At 39.9% G+C, this 25,987-nt stretch overlaps 2 protein-coding genes across 2 annotated transcripts in view; one reads left to right on the top strand and one right to left on the bottom strand.

The window, feature by feature from the left end:
• Window positions 1–25,522, bottom strand: part of LOC108618015 (uncharacterized) — a 30,717-nt gene extending 5,195 nt beyond the window's left edge. Inside the window, exon 1 of the mRNA XM_089472929.1 lies at window positions 24,230–25,522. Within this exon, the coding sequence (XP_089329055.1) occupies window positions 24,230–24,617 (388 nt within the window). The 5' untranslated portion in view covers window positions 24,618–25,522. The remainder of the gene's footprint in view (window positions 1–24,229) is intronic.
• On the top strand, window positions 9,307–11,678 carry LOC149267802 (uncharacterized). Its single transcript, XM_089475134.1, has one exon. It carries the CDS (start codon window positions 10,014–10,016, stop codon window positions 11,676–11,678), a length of 1,665 nt encoding a protein of 554 aa, XP_089331260.1. The 5' UTR covers window positions 9,307–10,013.
• Window positions 25,523–25,987: the final 465 nt, after the last annotated feature.

Genomic DNA, 25,987 nt, shown 5'->3' with positions numbered 1-25,987 from the left:
GTTGGCACATAAAAAAGTTGTTGTTGCTGCTGCTTATTATATAATGTTGCCTGTTGGCTCTTCTCTTTGTCTTCCCAGTCCGGCCCGACACCGCCCCGCCCCGCCCCGCTGCATCCCACCCAAGCCCCTCGCTGCGTGCAACATGTTGCGCGCTGTTGTCTCATTTGAGCGCATGCGAATTTTTTGTTTTCTTTATTTCTTTATTTCTTTTTGGCCATGCGATCTTCTCTCATTTCGCTTGTCATATGTTGGTTGTTGCTGTTCGTTGTTGTTGTTGGTTGTTGCTGTGAGTTGGCTTGTAACCAGTTGCTAGTTGGATGGACCAAGCAACCAGTTTCTGCCATCGCCAGTTCCCGAAAGGCAACAACAATGCGATATCAACTGCAGCTGCGCAATAATTTGTTGTTAGTTGTTGTTGTTTTTGGTTGTTAGTTGTTGTTGCAGACATTTTGGCATTTCGGCTGACAACTTCCTTCTGTACGCAAAATTTGTTTACTTAGCTTTAATTTTTAATTTAATTGTATTTATTTTTTTTTTTTTTTGGCACTTGCCTTGACCAAAACGCAGATTTATGTGTGTGCAAAAGCAGGGTGGGCAGTTATGTGGGCGGAGGGGGGCTGGCCTAGCTTGAGGGGGGCGGCACGGCGGCTGGTGAAGGGGAAATTCGGACATAACCAGCGGCTTGTAGACCACGTCGCTTGGCCATGACCATGAACAGGTTTTGAGCATGACTGCTTTTCCGGGCAGCAGATATCAGAGAAAGACGAAGAGAGCGAAAGAGAGAGCGAGAGTGGGAGAGCGGAAGAGCGGAAGAGCGGGGCAGGCGAGTTGCTAAAGAGGCGATGATGAGCATTTTAACGCATTGTTAATTGTTTGGCTAAAGATTATTAATTAATTAAAAGCAATTCTTGACCAACTCAGGGTTGACACACTTTCGCAATACCCTGTAATAGTTGCGCAAATGCTGATGGGGCAACGGCATTTCGAGATTTGCTATTACAGAAATGTGTAAAAATATTTTACAATGCATAGAGATCGATAGATATCAATGCATAAGCTGACAAATTTTCGCAGCGAATATATCGATATATATCGAAATGTCAATTACTAATTTTTAAGGATTATTTTGAGATGAGAAAAGAATTGTTTGTTGGCAGACTGTACTGTTAAAGCCGATAGCATTGTTATTACCACTTATCGGAAGCTGATAGCACTGATTTTCAGAAATCGATAAATATTGGAATGCCAATGATTAAGCTTAGAATCTAAATCTGAATTGCTATAGAACTTTAACTCTAGTGTTGGTGATCTATATCGATAAATATCGATAGCAGTCCCTGAAACGACACATGATTCTTAGCTATGCCCGAGTCTAGGGCACAGAGCATCTAATCGTCGGTTTCACTGGTCGGAAACACTTTTACTTTTTTCCCACACGCTGGCCGCCCTTTGGAGTAGCTCTTTCACTCCGAGCCGGCCCCTTTGTCAACATTCGTCTTCATGACTTGTAAAAGAGTTTTTGTGCAGCTTGTTTTGTTAATTTTAGATTGATAATTTCGATTGGATTAGCATTGAGCTTGAAATCTTAACTGATGCTTTGCCTTTTCCGGGCAGCAGATATCAGAGAAAGACGAAGAGAGCGAAAGAGAGAGCGAGAGTGGGAGAGCGGAAGAGCGGAAGAGCGGGGCAGGCGAGTTGCTAAAGAGGCGATGATGAGCATTTTAACGCATTGTTAATTGTTTGGCTAAAGATTATTAATTAATTAAAAGCAATTCTTGACCAACTCAGGGTTGACACACTTTCGCAATACCCTGTAATAGTTGCGCAAATGCTGATGGGGCAACGGCATTTCGAGATTTGCTATTACAGAAATGTGTAAAAATATTTTACAATGCATAGAGATCGATAGATATCAATGCATAAGCTGACAAATTTTCGCAGCGAATATATCGATATATATCGAAATGTCAATTACTAATTTTTAAGGATTATTTTGAGATGAGAAAAGAATTGTTTGTTGGCAGACTGTACTGTTAAAGCCGATAGCATTGTTATTACCACTTATCGGAAGCTGATAGCACTGATTTTCAGAAATCGATAAATATTGGAATGCCAATGATTAAGCTTAGAATCTAAATCTGAATTGCTATAGAACTTTAACTCTAGTGTTGGTGATCTATATCGATAAATATCGATAGCAGTCCCTGAAACGACACATGATTCTTAGCTATGCCCGAGTCTAGGGCACAGAGCATCTAATCGTCGGTTTCACTGGTCGGAAACACTTTTACTTTTTTCCCACACGCTGGCCGCCCTTTGGAGTAGCTCTTTCACTCCGAGCCGGCCCCTTTGTCAACATTCGTCTTTCCACCTCGCCCTCTGTCACATTTTTGTAATGTTTAAACATGTCTTTGTTGGTGTTGTTGTTGTCAGTCGGTCTGTCTCTTGTTTGCGTGTGTTTTTTTTTTCTTTTTTTTTCGGTTTCAATTTAATTTGCGATTGAGGTCATTTGATTTCTGTTGGCTTTGGGATTTTGTTGTCTTGGCTTTTATGTAATTGTTAGGCCAACTCTGCTTTGGTTTTTTTTTTTTTTCTTTTTCATTTTGGTAAGAGCTGAGGTCTTCGTAGATCTGTGGGACCTCTAACTAGTCAGATTTCATATTGTATTTGTCACTTCTCTCTGCATTTTTTCTGCTTCTCCTTCGTCTTCTTCTGTTTTGATGTCTCATGTTCAATTGAACGTGTCATTCAAGCGTTTAACGTGTCTTCCACAACAAAGCAGTCCAAGAAAAATAATCAAGCGTCGACAGATCCAAAGTAGACGCGAGACACAGACTCCATCAAGGTAAGCGCCGCGATGTACATGACAAAATGCCCGATTGGTGCAAAGAGCAGCCGGAAAAAGCCCAACCAGGTAGCGCTTGGACCAATGCTGCCTCACCCCTTCGCCCCCTCTCCCACCGCACTCGCTCTCTCGCTGCGTATTTCTATCGAGTACCGTTTAAGCCCAGCTCGATTTGATCATGTACTCGTCGTCGCTCTAGCTGCTGTACCCATATCAATTCTCGAATTGCCGCAAGGTCTTCGCTGTGCAGACGAGACCCATAAAGTCGTCTAAATAACACGGTCAATGGCCATAGACCAAAGCGGCGGGCGTGGGGCTATGGGAGTCTACAATCATCTGATCAGCCATAAACAGAGTCTAACCTAATTGAAAGTTGTTGACAGATCTATTAAATACTGCAGTTTCGACCTTCAAGCAGTTTGGAAGCATTCAGCTGTTTGCCATTTGCTCATTTGCTCATTCACTCAGGCAGTCAATCAATCAGTCAAGCAGTCTATCAATCACAGTCTGTATATAGATTAGACTTAAATAAACGAGCATGCCGTTACTCAGCTGCTAAAGAGCTATAATACTACACAAACTATAGCAATGAATACGCCTTTGATTGATCTAATCGTTTGCATTAGCTCGTTGTGCTTAGACATCATCAAGAGCCATCGACTTGGCGGTTGTGGCGCCCCTCACACACCTCATATGCAAATCGAAATATTTAGAATTTAATAAGCTTGCAGAGATAAAACATTCTCGTCTCTGTTTAACGATATAACATTGTCAAATTTGTGTTTGGTTAATATTTACGAATATGTGCGATATCTGAGCAGCAATAGCATTCGATAGGTGGACGATGAAATACGCTGGCTTGGGTATGAGAGTGATAATGATAATGACGATGACGATAATGAGAATACGATTGAGAATGATAATTACAATGACAATGCTAATCAGAATGGGTATGTGAACAAAAATGAGAATGTTAAAAGGAATGCCAATGACAATGATCATGACAATGATAATGGTAAAAACAATGTCTATGAAAATGACAGTGACAATGATAATCAGAATGAGTATGTCAATAAAAATGAGAATGAGAATGCTAAGAGAATTGCCAATGATAATGACAATAGCAATGATTAAGACAATGACAATGACAACTGCAATAACAATGATAATGACATTGATAATTAGAATGAGTAAGTGAATAAATGAGAATGCTAAGAGAATTGCTAATGATAATGACAATGATAAAGAAAATGTCTATGACAATGACAATGATAATGATAATCAGAATGAGTATGTGAATAAAACTGAGAATGAGAATGCTAAAAGGATTGCTAATGATAATGACAATAACAATGATTAAGACAATGACAAAGACAATTGCAATAACAATGATAATGACAATGATAATCAGAGTGAGTATGTGAATAAAAATGATAATGAGAATGCTAAGAGGAATGCTAATGATATGACAATGACAATGATAATGATAAAGACTAAATGATAATGAGCAGCGGCCAAAGGCATTGTATCGCACTTTAAGTCAAATTCGTCTAATTAATGTTACGTACTTAGCGAGTGAGGCGGTATACCCAATGCTGTGCGCGAGTGGAAAGAATGCTTTAAAGACTTGTATTTATTATGTTGTTAAACAATTTTCATCTAGCCGAGAATCAATATTGTCTATAGGAAGCCATAGCAAATTTCAGCAACTAGCTTGAGCCGATGTTTGGCAATCACTTATGGGTATTTCTCTCCCTCCATGTATGGATATTTAGATATGTGTTTCTTATATTTTGTTCATTGTCACCTGAGTGTCAATGAAATCGCCAATTGAAAACAATCAGCGAATTGTCAAGAGCCTCTTGGCTCAACTCGAGCTGCGCTTGGAGGTTATGGCAGGGAAATATCTATATGTATATAAATATATATAAAGCGTATATACTATATTTATATATGTGTATTGGGGCGGCTGCGCAACATAGGTGTTAACACTAACACCGATTACAGCACAAAAGAAAGAGGGGGGCGGTGACAGGCGGTGTCTGGGCGTGGCACACGCAACACCCATTAAATGACAGCCACAAAAAAGCTGTTGAAACTTTTTTTTTTGTTTTTTTGTGCTGTTTTTGATTGATGAAACGCAACACAAAAATAATCATAAATAATGTGCTTAACATGCCAAACAACAATAACAACAACAACAATAGCAACAACAAATAGTGGTTGGCCTGTCAGAGACACTTAATATTATTATAGAGCTGCGGCGCAGCATTGCGAAAGGTTTGCAAAAAAGAAAAAAAAAATCAAATTGAAAACAAAACAAATCAAAACGAAATGCAAATAAAACAAATAGCAAAAAATATATTTATATATATTTTAACTGTTTTTTTTATTGTTTATTTTATTATTTTTTTACAACGCGTCAGAAATTTAAAGCGCGCAATGAAAACAACAACAAAGCGCAGAAAAAACGTGCGTCAGAACCATTAAAGAAATTATAATTATTCATATATAAACTGCTATATATAAATAGGTATATTAAAATATGTATTGTATATTTTTATACCCTGAACCCATTTTCAATGGGAAATCAGGGTATAATGGTTTTGTTGAAATGTATGTAACAGGGAGAAGGAGGCGTGGCAGACCCCACAAAGTATATATATTCTTGATCAGGGTGACGAGCTGAGTTGATTTGGCCCTGTCCGTCTGTCTGTCCGTCTGTCCGTCTGTCCGTCTGTCCGTATGTATGAACGCGTCGATTTCAGAAGATATAAGAGCTAGAGACTTCAAATTTTTTTTCAAATGTCCGTAATTACAGCGCGCATATCAAGTTTATCATTAAAAATCGATAACTCATCCCGATCTTTTTTTATCGATAAAAAACCTTATCGAAAACCAGTTATAAAATTATATCTTCCACACCTTTATTGCTAGAGTCTCCAAATTTTTAATGTATGCTTATATGCAATTTATACAATTTCGGTTTTTGTTAAAATTTACCCCCCACCCTTAAATTCATCCCCTCACCCTCACTTTTGTAAAAAGCGTATTTCAAATACTAGAGACTTGTGCTTTGGCAATTATATGCATATCCACGTTATAATCATAATCTGAAAGTTTCATGAAGATCGTACGTCCATAAAAAAAGTTATTAAACAATTAAGTTCTCATAGTAAGCGCACACTGCAGCCCATGCGTGTTTATGCGTGGGTGCTTGTGTGTGTATGTGTTTGTGTGTGTATGTGTTTGTGTATGTGTTTGTGTATGTGTATGTATGTGTTTGTGTATGTGTGTGTGTATGTGAGTGTGTGTATGCGTTTGTGTCTGTAAGCGTGTGTGTGTGTATGTATGCCTGTGTATGCGTGTGTGTGTGTGTTTCTTGTGTAAGCTGAAAGACGCGAAAAATGATTGAAATAGCTAACACTCCAAGGGTTCAGGGGATCTCGTAGTCGAGCAGTCTCGACTAGAGCTTTCTTACTTGTTATTTATTTCTTGAATAACTAAATTCGTCTTTGCAGCTCAATTTTTATGCTCGCTCATTGCAGCAGTAAAAAAGGTATATTTGTTTATCCGTTTGTCTCTTCAAGCTAAAGACTTGATATTTAGACACTCTATATAACCAATATATGTGTATATGTATACCTCTATAAGAGCCTTACCCATGAGGTGTTTAAGCTTTTCATTGATAACTTGAAGAAAGGAGTTAAGGGAAAACATAGCTGATAAGAAAAAAAAAGTCCGCTCGCCTATGAGCTCTTCTAAGTCCTACAAGGAGCATTATCTACTGTTTACTGGTCGAACGACAGCAACTAGCAGTAATATCACCTTTACCTGCAATATAACTGTAGAGTCCTATATAAATATAGACTAAATACTGCATCCAAAGGGGAGGCATACCAAATCGAAGCGATATAAAAAAATATATGATAACAAGAAATACTCTATTAAATCGAGCTGTTTGCTGCAGCAGCTGAACGAGTATTGTGCAGTCGGTGCTTGCACATTTTTTGTATATATAGCCCAATAGTAACAAAAAAAATTGTTGAGTTGAGTTGTCTTAAAATTGTTTAATGGGCTTTACGTGTGTTTTGTCTTATACGCAGGGCGCCCCTCACACCCACCCGCACACACATATATGTATATATATATACACTCACACACACACTTAGACATTCTATTTAAACATCGTCAACAATTTATGCTAACAAAATCCTCAACAAGTTCCCAAAGCAAACAAATTCTTAATCATTCGACAGTTGCCAAACCTCATTGAACCCCAAGCAAAAGTTTTCATAAAAGTAGAAGAAGAAGAAACCCAACGGAACTCTCGCAAGCCATGTCAATAGAGGTGTGAGAAAGAGTACGGACAACAGTCCTTTTCTTGAGAGCCCAAATAAATACTCAAACAACCGTTTGCTAAAAATACCTAATCGAAAATCACTTGAGCCTACAATTAGCCGACAGATTCTACGAAATTTGTATAAATCAATAAGAGAATGCAAACTTTACTCGGCGCAACGTCGGACAAAAGTGTCGAAAGAGAACTATCCAATATTTGTGTAGAAGACTGAGAATGTAAGAACTCTATAGACTCGAGTTGAAAGTTCTGCAAAATCTTACATAGGTAAGGCTCATCTTAAAGGTCTTATGAATGGGGTTTCATTTACAGAAACGCATAGTATTAGTATTAGGATATGATATATGATCATATATGATCATCTTTTATCTTCTGCATAATATTGAGGTCAAGATGCAAGCATTCTTATTTGGCTAACAAACTGATCAAAGTTAACCACATTTCAGCTGAGCTAAATTCCAAATGCTCTTTAGTTTCAGTTTCTAAATTGATTCTGTATTAATATGAACATCATCTGCATTGAATTTTAGATAGTTTCAAGCTCCAATGAACTTGAAATAGTTTCGCAAATAATTTATGCAATTTATGCAGCTGGAGGTGTTGATCTTGTTAGGAATACTTTAATAATGATCAAAGCAATTGATCGTCGATTCTCTCTCTGTCTTTCCCTCCCTCTCTCTCTCTCTCTCTCTCTCTCTCTGTTTGGCCAAATAACGAGTTTTTGAGTTAGTTTAGCAAACTAAATCTATCTAGGTTACTGACTATAAGAAATGCTTTTCATTATACATTATCCCACACATATCTAACCATATCATATATATATTTTTCTGATTATCGATTCTCTATTATAATCTCACATTAGAGATGCTTTTCTACAAAGGTGTCACTAGTCTGATTTTCATAGACAATTCAAGTTGAGATCATTGATCATGAAACCTTAATTCATATCCCTTATATTTATAGAGCTTGATCAGTTAATGCTAACTTTATATATACTTTGCTTCATTCATTAAGATTCATCTACTTTTTTCTCTATAATATGATCTATGATAATTTAATGATCTATACACGAGCTATACTTATGATCTGCTCGTACTTATACAGCTGTGATCTCAAGTACTCCATAAACATGAATTTGTTTCGCTGTTGACTCGATTCTATGCGCCATCGTAAAGTACTTTAATGATCTATTAGCAGTTAAGAGATCGTTGAGGCCTGGGTCCATGCCTGATTCACAGCAAATGGCAATTTCAAGGTATTTCACGCAATTTCTATGGCTGCTCTAGTTAATCGTCGAGGCGATTTATGTAATGACAACTGTGTTTGGGCCGGGCAAAACTATCTAAGAACACGCAAAAAGCATCTTTAGCATGGAGTTTGAGCTCTATTAGACAATTGTCTGAAGCGCATGGCTATTAAATAGATGTTTGATGTTTTTTTTTCTTCTAACCTTTAAGTGGTAAACATCACTTAAAAAAACAACTTTTACTACGCCGGGAATACTTTTATAATAATTAAGTTTCAGTTTCAATTTGAGAAGTGCCAAGGGTCAAGTTGTTTTACAGTTCAAAGAGAGCTGCGAGGTGAAGCGAATTAGAAATGGGAGATGTACGTAATGAGAAACGAGAAAACTGATATATTTATATTATAGGTGAATTGTTTCTGTTATTCATTACATTTTATCGATAGCCATAAGCTATCAGCTGACTATCGATGTAAATATGATCAATAGGCTTGTTGAATATTTCAAACTTCTGTACTTAATGCTCATCCCTTCTAAACATTCAGAGACTAGGGAGTGACCCAATTTATAGTACAACACGATTCCAAATCAAATGCGAAGTATATATTTCCATACCAGACATACTCCATCTCATCAAGTTCAACTTCCTGGCCTCAATTGATACCGTTTGCTTGCGTGAATCAAGGCCAAGCCTAGCCTAGCCCAGCTCATGTTGTAGTAAAAGTTTGATTATGATTAAAAACAATTTCAGCTTTATGCCGAAGTCGAAAAACTGTTGATGATCTTGAGTTACGTGGCAACAGCCAATCAGTTTTATGATCTGAACTTAGCAATTCAGTGCCTGAAAAAACTCTGTTCATGCACATGCATGAACATAAAAATATGATAAGTAGGGGAACGTACGCGCTATGCACTCGACAACTAGCATAAAATAAACGACACATGTTTCAAGTGTGAACTGTCAAACTGGGCACAAATTATGACCCTGACCCTTAGCGATTAGAATACGTAAGAGGCGAGCGCTGAGCATTACAAACTCAGCGATAGCATAAGAATAAGCCAACGCGGAGTCTTATAAACTCAGCAATAAAATAATAATAGCTAATAAACCAATGCGGAGTCTTACAAACTACGCGATAAGTTAAGAATATGTAATAGACCAATGTTGAGCCTTACACACTCAGCAATATACGCACTAGATTTAAGGGTTGAAATTATGCATGAGTCTGGGTATATAAACCCAGGCTCAGAAGAATAAAGATCAATACAAAACTAAACACCATCATAGTCAAGTGTATTCGTTCATGGTCCTTCGAGCCGGATGAAGTATTTTGAATACTTCAATTTCATCCACAAGGAAAAATGTTTGTGATTAGTACAAAGTGAAGTGCTAGTATTATAGATTTGTGCATTGGCTTTCCAACCCAAGCTGTGAGTCGAGGCACAGCAAGATCAACCTGGTGATCAAAACAAAAAAACCTCTAACGGGATAAGCCAATGGATCTACAATAAACAAACAACTGTGTCGTCAACCATCAATATTTAAAGAGAAATATGGTGGCATAATGGCAGAAATCAGAACCAATAAAGAGTTCATGAAAGTCGAAGTTGCCGACCACGCCATAGACACAAAACAACTTTATAGTTGGGAAACGAGACCAGAAACATCAAAGCAAGATATGTTTTCATTTGGTTGGTCGAGCCCAATAGAGAAGTTGGTAAGCCTTGTGGACGAAAGAGCTCAAAGAGTAAGGCTGCACATTGAAGAGGTGCTGGCCAACATTGAGCTCAGCAACCAGGATGAAATCGTTAGCTACAAAGATACGCTAGATTTCCTCTGGAAGAAAGTCCAGTCAACACTGAAAGATTTGGAGGTAAAATATGAAAGGCCTGCCTTCGAAATCGAGTACATAGACGAACTGGAACTCAAAGTGTACACAGTGTCGAAAAAACTGGAAAGGAAAATAAGTGCACTGCAAATCGTAAAAGAAGACACTCCAAAGCGACCGAAACCGACACTTCCTCACTTTAATGGAAGTCCTAAGGCGTGGCCAACGTTCTTCGAGCAGTTCACCAAAATAATTCACAACAGAAAGGATATCAGCGACAAGACGAAACTGATATACCTCAAAATGTATCTCAAAGGAGAAGGTCAACGAGTTATAAGCCATTTCTCAATTGGAGTGGGTAACTACAATTCAGCGTGGGACTATTTATGCAAACGCTACAAACGTTATTTGCCTGTGGACATGGAACTGCTGAAGGATAACGATGAAGGCAGTATCCGCAATTGCGTGAGCACCTCTGATAACAGCGACAACGTCACAGCTGATGAGATGACCGCATATCAGGCTGCTTTGGATGCAATAGTGTTCACAAAGTGGGATTACAACCCGCCGGCAAGCCTCCACGTGGGAGGAAATATAAATAAAGCTACTGAACAACGCAATAAGGTTCAAGTGGTAACAACAAAACCAAATATAGGTGAAGACAAGAGATCGATAAAAAAGATCTGGGCTCCACCAACTCCGGCAAAGGATCCGGAGCACATAGAAGATGCGGACGAGAATGGAATTTCTGCCACAGCTTCGACATCAACGTTGAGTATCACTGAAGATACATCAACAGATATCCAATTGGAAGTTCGACCAATGGATGACATTTCCACAGTTGGCAGCACGACGGAAGAGCAAACTTCTGCGGAGACTGCAACAGCGACTGGAAGTGCAGCTGAAGAGAAAAGCGACAATACCGACTCAAACTCTTCAGTGATGACCACAGCAGCGCCACCAACAATGGAAACTAAAGCTGCAAGTACAATTACATCAGAAAAGGAGTCAATTGGAAGTAGCAGCAACATATTAATGGAAACAACAATGACCACTACAAGCGAAACAATAGGCACAATAAGGCATCAGAATCAACAGAAGGACGTCTATCACTTGGAGGCTTTGGCCTCAGCAATAATGAAGCGATCGACAACTTCCTCAACAGATGCAATCAGCTGTATTATTGCAACAAACGACGACACCTACAAGCCGCAGAAGTTCATTAAAGAGGCACGACTTCACTTGGCATGGGAGCCGCCACCTGAGCAAAAGACCAAGGCCAAGATGGTGGCATACTCGGTTTATCTGGTTGTCACATTCTCTGGGCCCTGCAGAATGTTCAGGCACGAACATAAGGATTGCAAGCATGATCATTTCGTCAAGAATACTAACAATTATTAAATTTGTATTTGTCCTGAATATTATTTAGAAATCCACAGATAGCAGTTCTGGACGTTACCCACTTTGGCCCCCCGCAGAATGTTCATGCACATGCATGAACATAAAAATATGATAAGTAGGGGAACGTACGCGCTATGCACTCGACAACTAGCATAAAATAAACGACACATGTTTCAAGTGTGAACTGTCAAACTGGGCACAAATTATGACCCTGACCCTTAGCGATTAGAATACGTAAGAGGCGAGCGCTGAGCATTACAAACTCAGCGATAGCATAAGAATAAGCCAACGCGGAGTCTTATAAACTCAGCAATAAAATAATAATAGCTAATAAACCAATGCGGAGTCTTACAAACTACGCGATAAGTTAAGAATATGTAATAGACCAATGTTGAGCCTTACACACTCAGCAATATACGCACTAGATTTAAGGGTTGAAATTATGCATGAGTCTGGGTATATAAACCCAGGCTCAGAAGAATAAAGATCAATACAAAACTAAACACCATCATAGTCAAGTGTATTCGTTCAAACTCAAAAAGTATTGCTGCTGCTGATGGTGCTGTTGTTGTTGCTGTTGAGTTGCCTAATTGAGTCACATCAAAGGCTTTTTGTCTGTTTGGGGCAATTTAACGCTTGGCCACGCCTCGAAAGATCGTCTAAGCCTTGATATGACAACCTCTTCGCGCCTGGCTGCAGCTGACAAATCTGCGCCCAACTTCCCTATTACAATTTACCGCACAAGAGCAACAGTTGCCGCCGCGCCGCATTGCATTTGTTATTCAGGTCGTGAAACTGAGACAACGCACCGTCAGTTTCAATGTCAATGTTGGACAGAAGTTGTTGTTGTTGTTGCTGCTGCTGCTATGGTTCAAGAGCAAAATGTTGCTGCTGCTGCTGTCTTGGGCAACAAGTAAGCCTATGTTGCTACTACCTCAGCTGCTGCTGTCGCGGTCTAGAAGACATATGTTGCTGTTGTTGGCGCTTGTTGTTGATGACATATGTTGTTGCTGTCGTTTCTAGTAAAAGAATTGTTGCTGTTGCTGCCGGCAAGGCTTTAGAGCAATGTGTTGTTGCTGTGTTACGCAGAAGCAACAGCTGCCGATATTGTTGTTGCTGTGGGGCCAACCATTGCTGCTGTTGCTCGTAGAAGAATTGCTGCCGCTGCTGTTGCCGCCAAGGCAAGATGTTGCTGCTGCGTTGCTCACCAGCAACATTGGCCATTATATAGATATTGTTGTCAGAGTTCAAGAGCAATATGTTGCTGCTGTTTCGCCCACCAGCAACACTGGCTATTATCTGTTGTTGCTATTGTCTCAATCTTTGCTATTGCTGCTGGGGTTCAAGAGCAATATGTTGCTGTTTTGTCGCCCACGCTGACATTGCCAAATCTTGGACAATTGACACACGCTGTCAACGACAGCAGCAGCAGCAGCAACAACAACAGTATGATGAGCACTCGGAGCAACAATTGCCGCTGGCGCTTTCGCCGCGAACATTGACAGCAATTCGTGCTCCAATTCGCAAGCGACAGACACAAGGTAGGTGTGCGAGAGAGAGAGAGAGAGAGGGAGAGAGAGATGGAGGGTGTCTTTGCTTTTGATTTGTTTTCTGTTTGGTTTTCATTTATAAATCCGTTTCACATAAGTCTCTTTCGGCGCTCGCATCTGGCGCAGATTCAGCACAAGGTCAGCTGCATCTTCAGCAACAGCAACAGCAGCAGCGGCAGCGACAACGGCAGCAGCGGCAGCGGCAGCAGCAGCAGCAGCAGCATCAACTTCGACTTTAGCCATTGCCAGTGACGACCCGTTTTCGGTATATGACTAACTGGTATTTCACCTGGCCCCGCCACGCCCCCAATGGAGGCTGCGCCTCACAGCACAGGTCTGCATGATCTGAAGGCTTTGCGTAATATGCGTAGCAGATGGAATATATGTATATAGCGGGAGTCAGAGGGAGAGAGAGAGTGAGAGAGACATGCGTATGTGCCTGAGCTCGTTTGGCTCAGCTCAGCTCGGCTCAGGGCTGCAGCTGCAGTGTCATTAATAACACTATTAACACTGCTAATGGCATTCCACAGAATAATTAGCCTAACAACGTCTTGATGAACTTGTAGTCAAATGTCAAACAGTCATTCTGAAAATTACAATTCAATTATCGATCTGTATATACTATATATTTCTCTATACATCCTCTATAGATCGAAGATCGCACATTAGCTGAGCTGAAGACTTCTATCGCCTAATTACAGCAATTGCTGAATCGATTCACCCACTCTAATGAATTGATTAATTAACTTAATATTGTGGGAAAATCTAATAGGTTTTTCTGACTTCTTATACAACATCGATAGATATATACAGATTTTGGGCAGGGAAAGCTATAAGATAAAATTGACTATTTTATGTACAGTTCCTGAAGAAAATGGCTTATTAGTCTATTGTATCGTATATATCTCTCGCTATTTCTCTCTCTCTCTCTTCTATCATCCCTTATGCAGCCTCATTGAACTCGGGATTTATCCTAGCTAGATCTATGAAATTTGGTGAGTAAGTGCTCTAAGGCTAAGTCAAACTTCATGTGATATATTTCTCTCATTCCCCCAATCTCTTTTCCTACACAGCCTCATTGAACTCGGGAATTATAACAGTTAGGCGTACGAAATTTGACATGTAAGCACTCCAAGGCTAAGCAAGCTCAAGTCCATAATAGTTTCTGCATATAAGCGTATTATAAGACCTATGTGTTACATGTGTTTTTGTACACATTCCAGTGTAGCTCTCATAGCTTCCACTCGCACCGCATATGACGCACTTACGTTCAATAATTTGTAATTGACAATAGGAAAAGCAATAAATCGTTTATGTCTCTGATATAGCCTAGTCGATCCATCGATCTGGCCATTTGGTCTGGCCTTTTTTGTTGGCCATTTGCGCAGTTATATCAGCTGTGATTGCTGCCTGCTGCCTGCTGCGTAATTATCAAATGGCCCGAACGCGATTATGGTCAATAACCCCAAATAGAGGGCGCATGCAAATTGTTGCTGTTAGCCAATTTCATAAGCGATTCCAATTTCGACTACTTCAATTGGAGGCACGTGCCAATTGGCTTTTACCTAACGGAAGCGACGCGTTGTTTTGGACAAGACTTTTACCCGGTCTGGCCCGGCGCGGCCCGCCTCAGTGTCAAGTCGCCAAATGGGGCCAAGCCAAAAAGCGAAACGAATGCACTTGCACTTGCCATAGGCACGAGCGATATACATGTGTATGTATAGATGTATATAGCTACACTAAATATATAGATATACGTATATCGGTCTGAAGGAACCTTCGAGTGCAACGAGCGCGACATAGAAATCGTTTGATTAACTAAAGCCATAGACTAGCCAAGATCGCTCGACGCATTAAGCCTGAAGGTCGATAAGCGCTTGCAATCACGATTACGATAACCGATTACCGATGACTGATTAACGCCTTAGTCCGGCCATAAGCACTTGTGTGAGCATTGAAGCCCAGCTCGTTGCTTCAAGCGATATTCGTCACACCATCATCATCGTGATCATCATCGCGATCATCATGAGCATCTGGCCAGGCCCCAAATTGCAAGTCAAGTGCAAATATTATGTGCGTGTAATCAAATATGGCATCCATCAAGTGTGCGCTTTCATAATCGAGCCGAACCCGCCGCCGAATGTAATGTGCAGAAACTGGTTCGCACTCAACACTCTGTTGCCCTCCACGAGATTATCATATTCATCACAGCAGCGAAATGAATTACTAATAAACTACCGATTATGTTATGAAAACATGGCCAAACAACAGCAGCAGCAGCTTGACCTGTGGATCTCTATAAGTAAGCAAACTGAATTAGAGAGGAAACTCATAAAGTGCTCCAGTCGGGACTGCCCGACTAGGAAATCGAGCTGAGCTCTGAGAAGAACTGATATTCCAATTACAGATTGTTTTTCAAGGCTCTAGTTTTTGTAGATGGATAGATGAATACGGATATACTGAGGGATAGATATAAATATAAAATAGATACACTAGAATTCTTTTTTTTTTCGATTTAGACATTTAAATTGTCGAGAATTATTGAGAACGAATTCCTTTCAAGGGAATAGAATTTTCTTCTTTTCTTCTTCGATTTATCGCGACTTTCGATTTAGCGGGTTACGAATTATCGAGACTCGACTGTATACGTACTTTATGAGTAGAACTCATGTCTCGTTCTGCCTGTTACATACCTTTTCACACAAGCATTATACCCTAAACTAACATTAGCACTGGGTTCAGGGCATACATATTATGAGCAATTTAAGATGGAGGTAAGATGATAATATAATAGCAGCGCAATTATACTGCGGGTCATACAGCTCTAACTGCTCATGAACACTAGATCAAAGTGTTTAGCGTCCCTGGCAGAATATTTAAGTCAGAGTGTTTAGATATATGCTACTAGGAATAGTAGACAAGATCCAATAACTCAGGCTAAGCTTGCCCACAAGCTGAAAAGAAGCCAGCACCGACTTTGATTTGCCGTTTCCATAGTTGTTTATCTGTATATGTAGAAGTAGCTGCAGTTAGAGCCGAAACTTGCCTCTTTCCTATGAACTAATCATATATTATAGAAGTTCCATCATAGTCCTTCCTACTCTGCTATTTTTCCATTTTAATCTCTATATATGCTCTCACATATTCCAGCCCATATCTAAATCTAAGCTAATCAAATGCTCATCATCATAATTATCAACTTTTTTTTTCCAATCTCCTTTTCTCGCAGCTTCACGAACAACAAAATTTGTCGCTCTACAATAATGAAAATGGAAATCGGCCGGGAATTGCAACAGATCTTTTACGCCATAATTCATGATCAAGTGCCAGCTTAAATTGCGTCGAATACAACAATAACACAACAACAACAACAACAACAAAAAAAGCATAATAAGAAAAATTGCTCTGGCCGCGCAAGTTCGTTGCCTAAGTCTTTTGTTTTTGTTGTGTATAAAGCCGAAAACGAAACAAAACTGAAATTAAACCAGAGGAAAAACGCGGTCAAAGTTGAAAGTGGCTGCCACACAATTTGGTCCGTTATTGTGCCTGCTAGCAGCAGCAACAACACGAGCAGCAGCAACAACAGCAACTTGAATGAACGCACATTTGCCTGTGCCATAATTTGGTTTTTGCCAAAGCAACAACAACAACAACAACAACAGAAACTGCAAGACATTGCAACAATCAAATTAAACTTAAATTACATAAGCTTAGCGCTGCGTCGACGTCGCAGTTGGCGTCGCTGCCTGACCAGCGCAGGCTGACAGGCTGCAATTGTTGTTGTTGTTGTTGTTGTTGTTGCTGCTGACTTGGCGTGTTTATTTGTTGTGCAATGTCTGACTGTCTCTGCTTCTGCTTCTTCTTCTTCTTCTTTTTTCTTAATTTGTTGTTGCTGCTGCTGCTGCTGCTGCTGTCCAACAACAACAACAACAACAGCAGCAGCAACAACAATGGGAAAGCAGTAGAAATTATGTTGCGTGACGTTTCATTTTGCACAAAGACTGTAATTGGTAGCTGCCACGCCTACCCTGCCAGCCAGCCCACACTCGTCTAAGTATATTGGCCTAAAAATTGCTGCTATTGTCCGCAATAAACATAAAAATATATATATATATATGCATAAAAATAAAAACAGGCCAGGCACGAGCCACAGGCCATTTGCCAATTTGCAGTCGAATGGCCAACAACAATTTGGGCTTTTGATTGTAACTGTTATAAAGACACACATATATCTATATTTTTTATTGTCTTTTCGTCAAAATGCAAGACGAGGTCAGCGTCAAAACGATTTCGTTTGGTAATCGACAACAAAAATTTGCAATTGCTGCTGCCAGAGTGGAGACCGAAACTTCCAGGAAAATAATAGAGAAGCTGAGAAACTGATGCGAAAGCAGCCAGCAGGAAGTTTGCACAACAAGCATGGGCATACACACATACATCATAGCTGTACATAACCGAAATTAAACATAAGCATATCCAAAGTTTATGTAAGCCACGCTCCAGCTTACGGCTCATGCTCAGTGGAGGCAAACAATTGCGTTTTCTTGCTCGCACTTTTTTGTTTACGTTTCTATCGACACACACACACACACACACACTCGCATACACACACAACCTTGGCCGAGCATGCAGCAGCAACAGCCATAACTGGAAAAGAGAGCAACTGCATTTCATTGCCAGGATTTTGCGCACATGCCATGGCCCAGAACCAGCCAAAGCAGCTCGAGCCAGGCCAAAGCCAAGTCTAGCCGAGCTATGCGGCCTTCGGCCAAGTCAGCCGCCAAGTTGAGCTAGCAAAATAGCAAAAAAACTGCTTAAAAATGCAACGGGGAGGCTTGCGTCGAAATTGCTGTAGTGAGGGGTAAGGGGGGAAAGAGGAAGGGGGTAGAGACTGGTGGCCAATTGATTTTAACAAACTGCCGAAAGTCAACGAAGCGTAATTGCCGCCAAATGCAACGGCTTAGAACATTAATCAAAAGAGCGACGATAAAACATGATAAACCAAGTTGACATTCAATATAGCTGGAGATTAGATGGATATGTGGCATTCGTGGAGGTAGATGTAGTGAGAGCATGCTCAGCGAAGCAGACACCCGAACTAAGTAATCTAAGTAATCTCTATGTAAGACACTTACATAGAAATTATGTGTGAAGAGTGAAAGAAAATACCGAAACCAATTTGACAATCTGTATGGATCTGCATAGATTAGAAACTTGGTTACATAGCTATGAATCTTAGGAGAGATATATCAATATAAAAAATACCCAAATCAATTGGATAATCTGTATGGATCTGCATAGATTAACAACTTGGTTCGGGTATTTGTTCAGTTGAAAATATCCAGAGATAATTATGGATGTACATGGTTATGTATTTTAGGAGATGTATATCAATATAAGAAATACCCAAATCAATTGGAAATACTGTTACAGAATACATACAGACTTTCTGTATGGATCTGTGTAGATTAAAAACTTTTTTCGGGTATTTGTTCAGTTGGAAATGTCAAGAGATAATTATGGATGTACATGGCTATGCATTTTAAGAGATATATCTATATAACATTGATACTTTGAAGTATATTGAGAGTATGCTCAATGGCCCAGAAATCATAATCAAGCTGGTATTTTATATAGAATTACCCATATACTGGGCTTATAATGAATTAAAGAACCAAGTTGGATATCTGGAAATGTCCAGCGATATTTATATATATGAATATGTATATGTATACATGTATATTTATAACTATATATTCGGTGTTATATGAACTTAAATCAATGTGCAGAACAGCTCAAACATCAAAGTAAATTGATGTTTAAATTCTTGGCATGGGATCGATATAAGTAAGGGAACATTGTGCACCGATTACTAAATAATCGGCTCAAGCCAAACTGAGCAAGGCGAAAAGTACAAAGAAAATGCTTTGCTTAATTAGTATTAGCATTAGCATTACGAGTATTTCCTGGTATTGCTACGTAAAAACTGAGCAGGATGAGGTCTACGTAATAAGAAATACGTAATAAGAAATTTTAATATGTGGGAGGTAATAACAAGAAAAAAAGAAATAACAATTTTTGCATTATTTAATTAGGCTAAAACGTGTCTAAGAGCTATTTCAAATTATAACAAATTCATTAAATCATTTTAAGCAATCAATCAACATCAATATGAAGTTCGTTGATGATAATTTGCATCGCGAAATGCCGGATAAAAATTGTTGCACATTTATTGTATAGTTTACAATGATATTTCCATGAAAAAATGGTCGGAACTAGTTCGGAAACTCAAAAGAGCTGTAGTTCCACTATAGTACTCGAACGACATTAGTAATTAGATTCATGACTGTGAATGATCTCAATCATAAATTTGAGCCAAAGCCGTTTAATGTGTGGTTCAGCTATGCCGAAAAGTTAGTTCTTTGGAACTAGTTAAGAGGTGTAATTACAGCATAAAAGGTGCCAACAAATTCCTGACCTATGCACCGACATGATTCGGCTCGACTAATTTGCAAGCTTAAAATTGGATTCGTTGCTTAATATGAATCGGAGTATCGAACTAGTTCATGAGCTACAATCACAGGCTTGGCAGGCGGGAGGTACGGGTAACGGGTATCTGGAGGTAGACGTCTAGCTGGGCAAAAGCCTGAATGATTGGCCATTGATCTTGGCCACTTGAGGCTGGCTGGTCTTGGCTTTTAAGTCTCTTCGGCTATGACGTGATCAAAATGCAAAAGCAGCCAAGAGTACAGAAAACCGCTTAGAGCGCAATTAGAGCTAGTTCAAGCCAATGAATGTGGTTAGCAATGTGAAGAGCGAACGGAGAAGAGCAACAGAATAAATCAAACACAAATATGTGTACATAGAACAAGCAACTAAACGCTGATACCCTGTAAACATTGAACCGGGTCTTATGTCCATGCGACTGAGTATGTAACAGGCAGATGGGAACTTGATCTACTTGAAGTCTCATACATACTTCTATGCATATATATCCCTCTTGATCTAGTGCAGCCTTGAAACTTATAGCAGTTAGAGGATTCACATTGCACACGTTGATCCTTCAATAGTACGAACTCTCTTTCGGAAGGAGCTCTCCGGAAGTAATACTACATATATACATATTTGTCTATTATGCTATAAGACTTCCCTTCCCAGCTCTACAACTCTTTATCTATGAAAAGGTCTTTCTCTTCTTCTTCTCGCATTCTTCCCATTCGGCTTTCTATGCTTTTACCTCTAATCTATCTATTGGCTTCTCTTCTCATTCTTTATTTAAGCCATTCTCTGCCTCCCACTCTCTCTCCACTTTTTTTCCACACTTCTCACACTTCGCGTTTCTTTTGTCTTCTCTATCTCTTCTCAACTCTTCTTTTCTTCTTTTTCGTCTTTTCTTCTTGTCTTTGCTAAATTTCATGTTATTCTCTTCCTTCTTCTCCCCTTTCCCATCTCTCTGTGCGCTGCATGCTCTGCCGCAGCTCAGGGTATTTGCTAGTCGTTCACTACCTACTAAACAGGAGATCACTCTTACTTGTTAGTCAGTGAAACTTTGAAAGCAACTAAAATACTATTGTTGTTATTGTTGCTGTTGTTGATGATGTTATATTTATTTTTTCTTCTCTTTTTCGTTTTGCGTCTCGTCTTGAATGTGTTTTCGTGTTAATTGATTGCATAACCAGCAGAAAGACTGAAAGACACACTCACATTCACTCGTGTCAGTTGGTCAGTCACTCGGGCTGGCCCGCTCGGTCGGTCAGTCAGTCAGTCAGTCAGTTGGCCAGTTGGCCAGTGGAGGGGGCGTGGCATGCACTCCAATCGCTGGCGCAACCAAATTCAAAAGAAACCAAAGAGAGGAGAAAAAACCCAAAAACTAGTCGCACAACATTTATTCATCATTTGGGGTTGCCTTGCAACAAGCTGGAGTCGAATTCGCAGCTGTTTGTCAGCCAGTGCATTGTGTTTACCATGTACCTGTTAAGGTGCATGTTACCCATTTGACAGCCAGCTGCCAAGTGCCAGACATTTGATAGTCAAGCTAGATTCTGTCTTCATATGAAGTCGGTATTTTCTAGGTACCAGGTACCTGCTAAAGTTCGTGTTAAGTGCTTGACAGCTGCTGTTAAAATTTATGTTATCTAACTAGCTTATAAATTGAGCTAATTTTTCATAGTGAAAGAAGTGCTTGATTTGCAATCTACCACGTACCTGTTAAAGTGCATGTTAAGCCTTCAAGAATCGCCTAACTTGGCCAAGTGTTGCCATATGTTGTAAATTTCTAACTGTTGACAGCAGCTTTGGTCTCCCGTGATTGTTAATCAAAAGGGAAATGCATGTGCATGTCAAAGCACATGTTAGTTCTCATCTTAAGATTATATACGATTCACTCAATGCTCAGCTCCCAGTTAGTTTTTCGCATAGGTGACAGCTCCATGACCTCAACTTGACAGCAACTTTACAGCTAGCATCTGCATAATCAATTTATGCTAAATTTGAGCAATTGCCAAACATTTGATTTGCTCTTCAAGAATTGCCAAATTGCATTTGGCCAGGTGGCAGCACCGGCTCGAGCATCCCATTAGCAATAAATAACAGAATACCTAACAGCCAGATGAACTGCCCACTCAACTCTGACAGACAGATAGACAGATAGGCAGAGAACATGAGCGTGACGCAAACTAGTTAGACAGCTAGCTCAGCTCTTGGTTAACTTGGTTAACTCTTTGACAGGAGTGAACGTGAACGTGAGCGCGAGCGCGACTGAGCGTTGCCCCCAAATTTGTGATATGATATGCCGGGCTGCATTATGCGCAATATCCAATTACAGTTATAGTTACAAACGCGCCATTGTTCGGCGGGCTGACATAATGACCAAACGATTTGCCAAAAAGCCGAAAACTCCAAATGTAAATTACTAACCAAATCGAATCGAGCAGCAACAACAAGGACGCCCGACTTGGCCGGACTGCATAATACTCTTTCACGGTCTAAAAAACAAATCGAATTTGGCTTTTTTCTTTTTCTCTTTTTCTTTTTGTTTTTTATTTTTTATTATTTATTTTGGATATGAATATTTTCACAAATTTGAAACGTCAAACAAGGGCAGTGCCATACGATTACGCGGCTCAGCTGTGGGCGTGGATCATCAAGACTTTGTATGTATATAAATCGCAGAAGAAGTGTGGAATCCAGAGACTCTATATTCAACGGATCGTCGCGTTGCCTTGCTAAAATAAAGCCAACTACTTTTACAGCCGGAAGAGCACCATTTGTAATTTTCGTAATACTTCATATTTCATTGTTTCACACTATCAAGTATTTGTGCAAAAATCTTGAAAATGAACAGGAAAATTAAATATTTTCTAGGTTTCTTTCTTCCGATTTTCATTCATGTTGTAGCTAGGGACTTTATCGAATGTGCATCACTTGGTTCACTAAAGCAATCTTAAAGATTGTCAATGTGTGGTCTACGTTATAAATAGATGTATTTATTATAGAGCTCAAGTCTACATTGAACCTAGGAATGCCCCTAACATGACATATGACAATCCTTTGAGAGTTTTAGAATGGCCTTAAAACTATTCCAGATATATCTGATATGCCACACTCCCCTCTCCAGAGTTCAAATATCTAAACATATCATAGGATCGGGCTATATACGACAGCAAAATTCTAAGACTAATCCATAGATGGCGCTACTATTTGCAATAAGTCCAAGTCATCATCACAAGTCTCTAGCAACATTAATAGCCAGATAGGGCTCTACAGAGCTCCACAGACCTGAACAGAGACAGAGATAATATCAATGCTCAAGCATTGAACATTTTGGCAATCAAATATGCCCACTTCTCACTTGGCTGAGCGAGCATTCAAACTAAACTAAACACTAAATCACAATGCACAATTAAGTTGCAGTTGTTGTTGTTGTAGTTGTTGTTGCTGGTTGCAAGTTGTTTGTTGTCGGGCAAGAACTAATTGCGACCTTGGGCGTCCACAGCCAGCGGCGCATGCATAAAGCCAAAGACCAAACCGAACTCTATGCAGATCCGAAAAACTTGAAATGTTGAGAATGCGCTACACCAAACGACACGTTCACATGCAGCCATTCCAACACAGCCAACAACTACAACAACAGCAACTACAACACCAAGCGAGCTGTAAGCCATACAATTTATACAAAATATCTTAATATACGTATCTGAGAAAAAAAAAAAAAAAAAAAAAAAAAAACAACAACAACACCTATCGATGCATAAAACTTAATCGAAAATGATTTGGCAGTTTGTTTGATTGCTCAGTTAATGGATAATGCTCGATAGTTTCGATATTTTTGATGTTTATGGATTACCCAATGGAAATATCTGTCAGCTTGAAATGTATGCTTGAAGCAAAAAACCAAATATATTCATATGTTATCCAAAATTAAGTTGTTAATATGGTAAGTTTTTAAAGTTTCCTAATCGATGAGTTAAGATTAAAGCGAGAGGGAAAGGAAGAGATAATTATAAAATATATTTGAATTATATAAAATATTTTAATCTTAGGATAGTTTGCTCTTCCCTTTTTCTATTCTGTAAGCAGATTCCTATTTAAAATTAACTCTGCTTATCGAGTATTCCTTCTTCCGTTTAAATCAAAATATAACACAACGATGCCTTTTCCAATTGGCATCAATCCCACTAGACAATTATTCCCAATATCAACTATGACAACTATATTCGAGAGCTAACTGTTGTCATTTCCAAGCGCAATCAATACTATTATATTCAGTGAATTTCGTTTCATAACATTTCCCATAATATTCATATTAGATTCCAATTACAACTAGCGCACTTCTTCCCGTTCCTCATTGGCATACATGCTTGGCAACTGTTCCCAGGCTACTCAATGCCTCGCATAAAAGCTCTGCGTGTTCTCATATTCACAGCACAAAAAACTATTCCCATTTGCACTTGCATTTGCATAGTGCCACTAACTGTTCCCACTTGTGACGCTTGTACTCACTTTTGACAGCCCACATCTTGGCGTCGGTCAAGCCGTGCAGGTAGCTGCGCATGTCCTTTGTGCAGTTGGTGCTCAGCATGCGTGTGGCTTCAAGACGCGGCCACTGCGACGCCAGCAGCGATAGGTCGAAGACGTTGAGCGCATCACGCAGTCGTTGACTGCGCGTCAGATCAAAGCTGACGTTGGCTTCGCTGCTGCTGCTCCCATTGCTCTGGTTGTTGCTGTTGATGTTGTTAGTCTCCGTTTGCAGGCTCAAGTTGATGACATTGTGCTGGTCGGGGCTGATGATGGGCGAGGACTTGTTGTCCTTGCTGTCAATGGCCGCCAGCGCGACGCTCGCTGCCAGCGCTAGTAGCAGCAGCAACGGCAGCGGCAGTGGCAGCGGCATGATTTAAATGAGAAGAAAAAAAAAAAAAAAACAACAAAAAAAAAATATCGCACAAATTGATGGGGCACGTTCGCCCTGCCCTGCTTCACTTTCACTCGAAAAAATATCGAAAAAAATGTGTGTATGTGTGGGTATAAGAAATTCCAAAAATATATATTAAGTTCCAAAATCTGTGTCGTTTGTTTTCGTTTTTATTATGATCTTTTATTTATTTTTTATATGTATATATATTTTTTTGGTAAATTTCTTTGCAAACACTTTGCTTAAGTCATTTTCACGCAGCGAATGAAAAAGAAAAAAAAAATATACCGAGCTTTAATTATCACACAAGAAAGCACATAAAAAAAAACTCAACTTTTCGGCTTCGAACTTGGCTTCTGCTTTTGATTTTGATTTTGATTTTACTTTTGCTTTGCTCTTCTTCACTTTCGGGTGGCAGTTGTGTAATAAGCGCTGCTTCGAGCGCCGCTTTGCTTTTTAAAAACCGTTAGAATTTCTCAGTCGCTGATTTTCTGTTGTTTCTTTCGTATTTCTTTTTCGATAATTTCTGTTGTTGTTGTTATTTTTTTTTCTTTCTGCTGTTGTCACTTTTACTTTCGTTGCGCACACGCGAGCCCTGGTGCGAGCGAGACGGCGGGCTTTAAGGCTGCCGCGTTAGTGGTGGTGGGAGGGAAGTGCGTATCGGGCTTTACACTCGGCGGCCGTATGATTTTGGTTAGCTTTGGGAGCTGCGACAAGCGACGACCGCTTGGCATGAACGCACGGCAACGAATTGCGGCTGCGCGTCTTGGCCAGCTGTAAAAATATGCTAACAATTTCAAAAACGCAGCCCAAAAAGTCGCAGTAGCAGCGGCGGCAGCAGCAGCAGCAGCAGCAACGGCTGCGGCAGCGCGAGAGCCCAAAACGTAGTAACAATAACTGCGCTAATCTCAGTCAGCATAGGCTCAAGCGTTAACGTCAGCAGCGCAGCCGCAGCCGACTGCTTGAAAGCGCAAGTGAGCACAGGCAGTGCAAAATTTTTACCGTTAGCTTGAGCAAGCGCAACGAAAGTGCTGCAGCAGAGACAACACACGCACACACACAAGCCACACAAAGCAAATGAGAGCGAGAGCGAGAGTGACTGAGTACACCAATACAAGAGAGAGCGCTCCAAAGAGAGAGCGACGACGACGACGCTGCTGCGCCGTCTCTGCTGGACAGTGGAAGAAAAAGCCCTGCGTCATCGGCGATGTTGTAATAAGCATTTTGTTAACAAACGAATGTCGTTGTCGCTATTGTTGTTGTTGTTGTTGCTATTTTATGTTATGCTGCTGTTGCAAAAGTTGGCCGCAAAAAAAAAAAAAAAAAAAACAGACAAAAATGAAATGGGA

This window comes from Drosophila arizonae, chromosome X (assembly GCF_054131065.1).
Source record: "Drosophila arizonae isolate 15081-1271.41 chromosome X, UAZ_ARI_1.0, whole genome shotgun sequence".
NCBI classification, from domain to species: Eukaryota; Metazoa; Arthropoda; class Insecta; order Diptera; family Drosophilidae; genus Drosophila; species Drosophila arizonae.
This window is presented reverse-complemented; position numbering and strand designations above follow the sequence as displayed.

Excerpts from the sequence above, each read along its gene's own strand:
- LOC149267802 (XM_089475134.1), top strand. The coding sequence starts at position 10,014 with ATGGCAGAAATCAGAACCAATAAAGAGTTCATGAAAGTCGAAGTTGCC.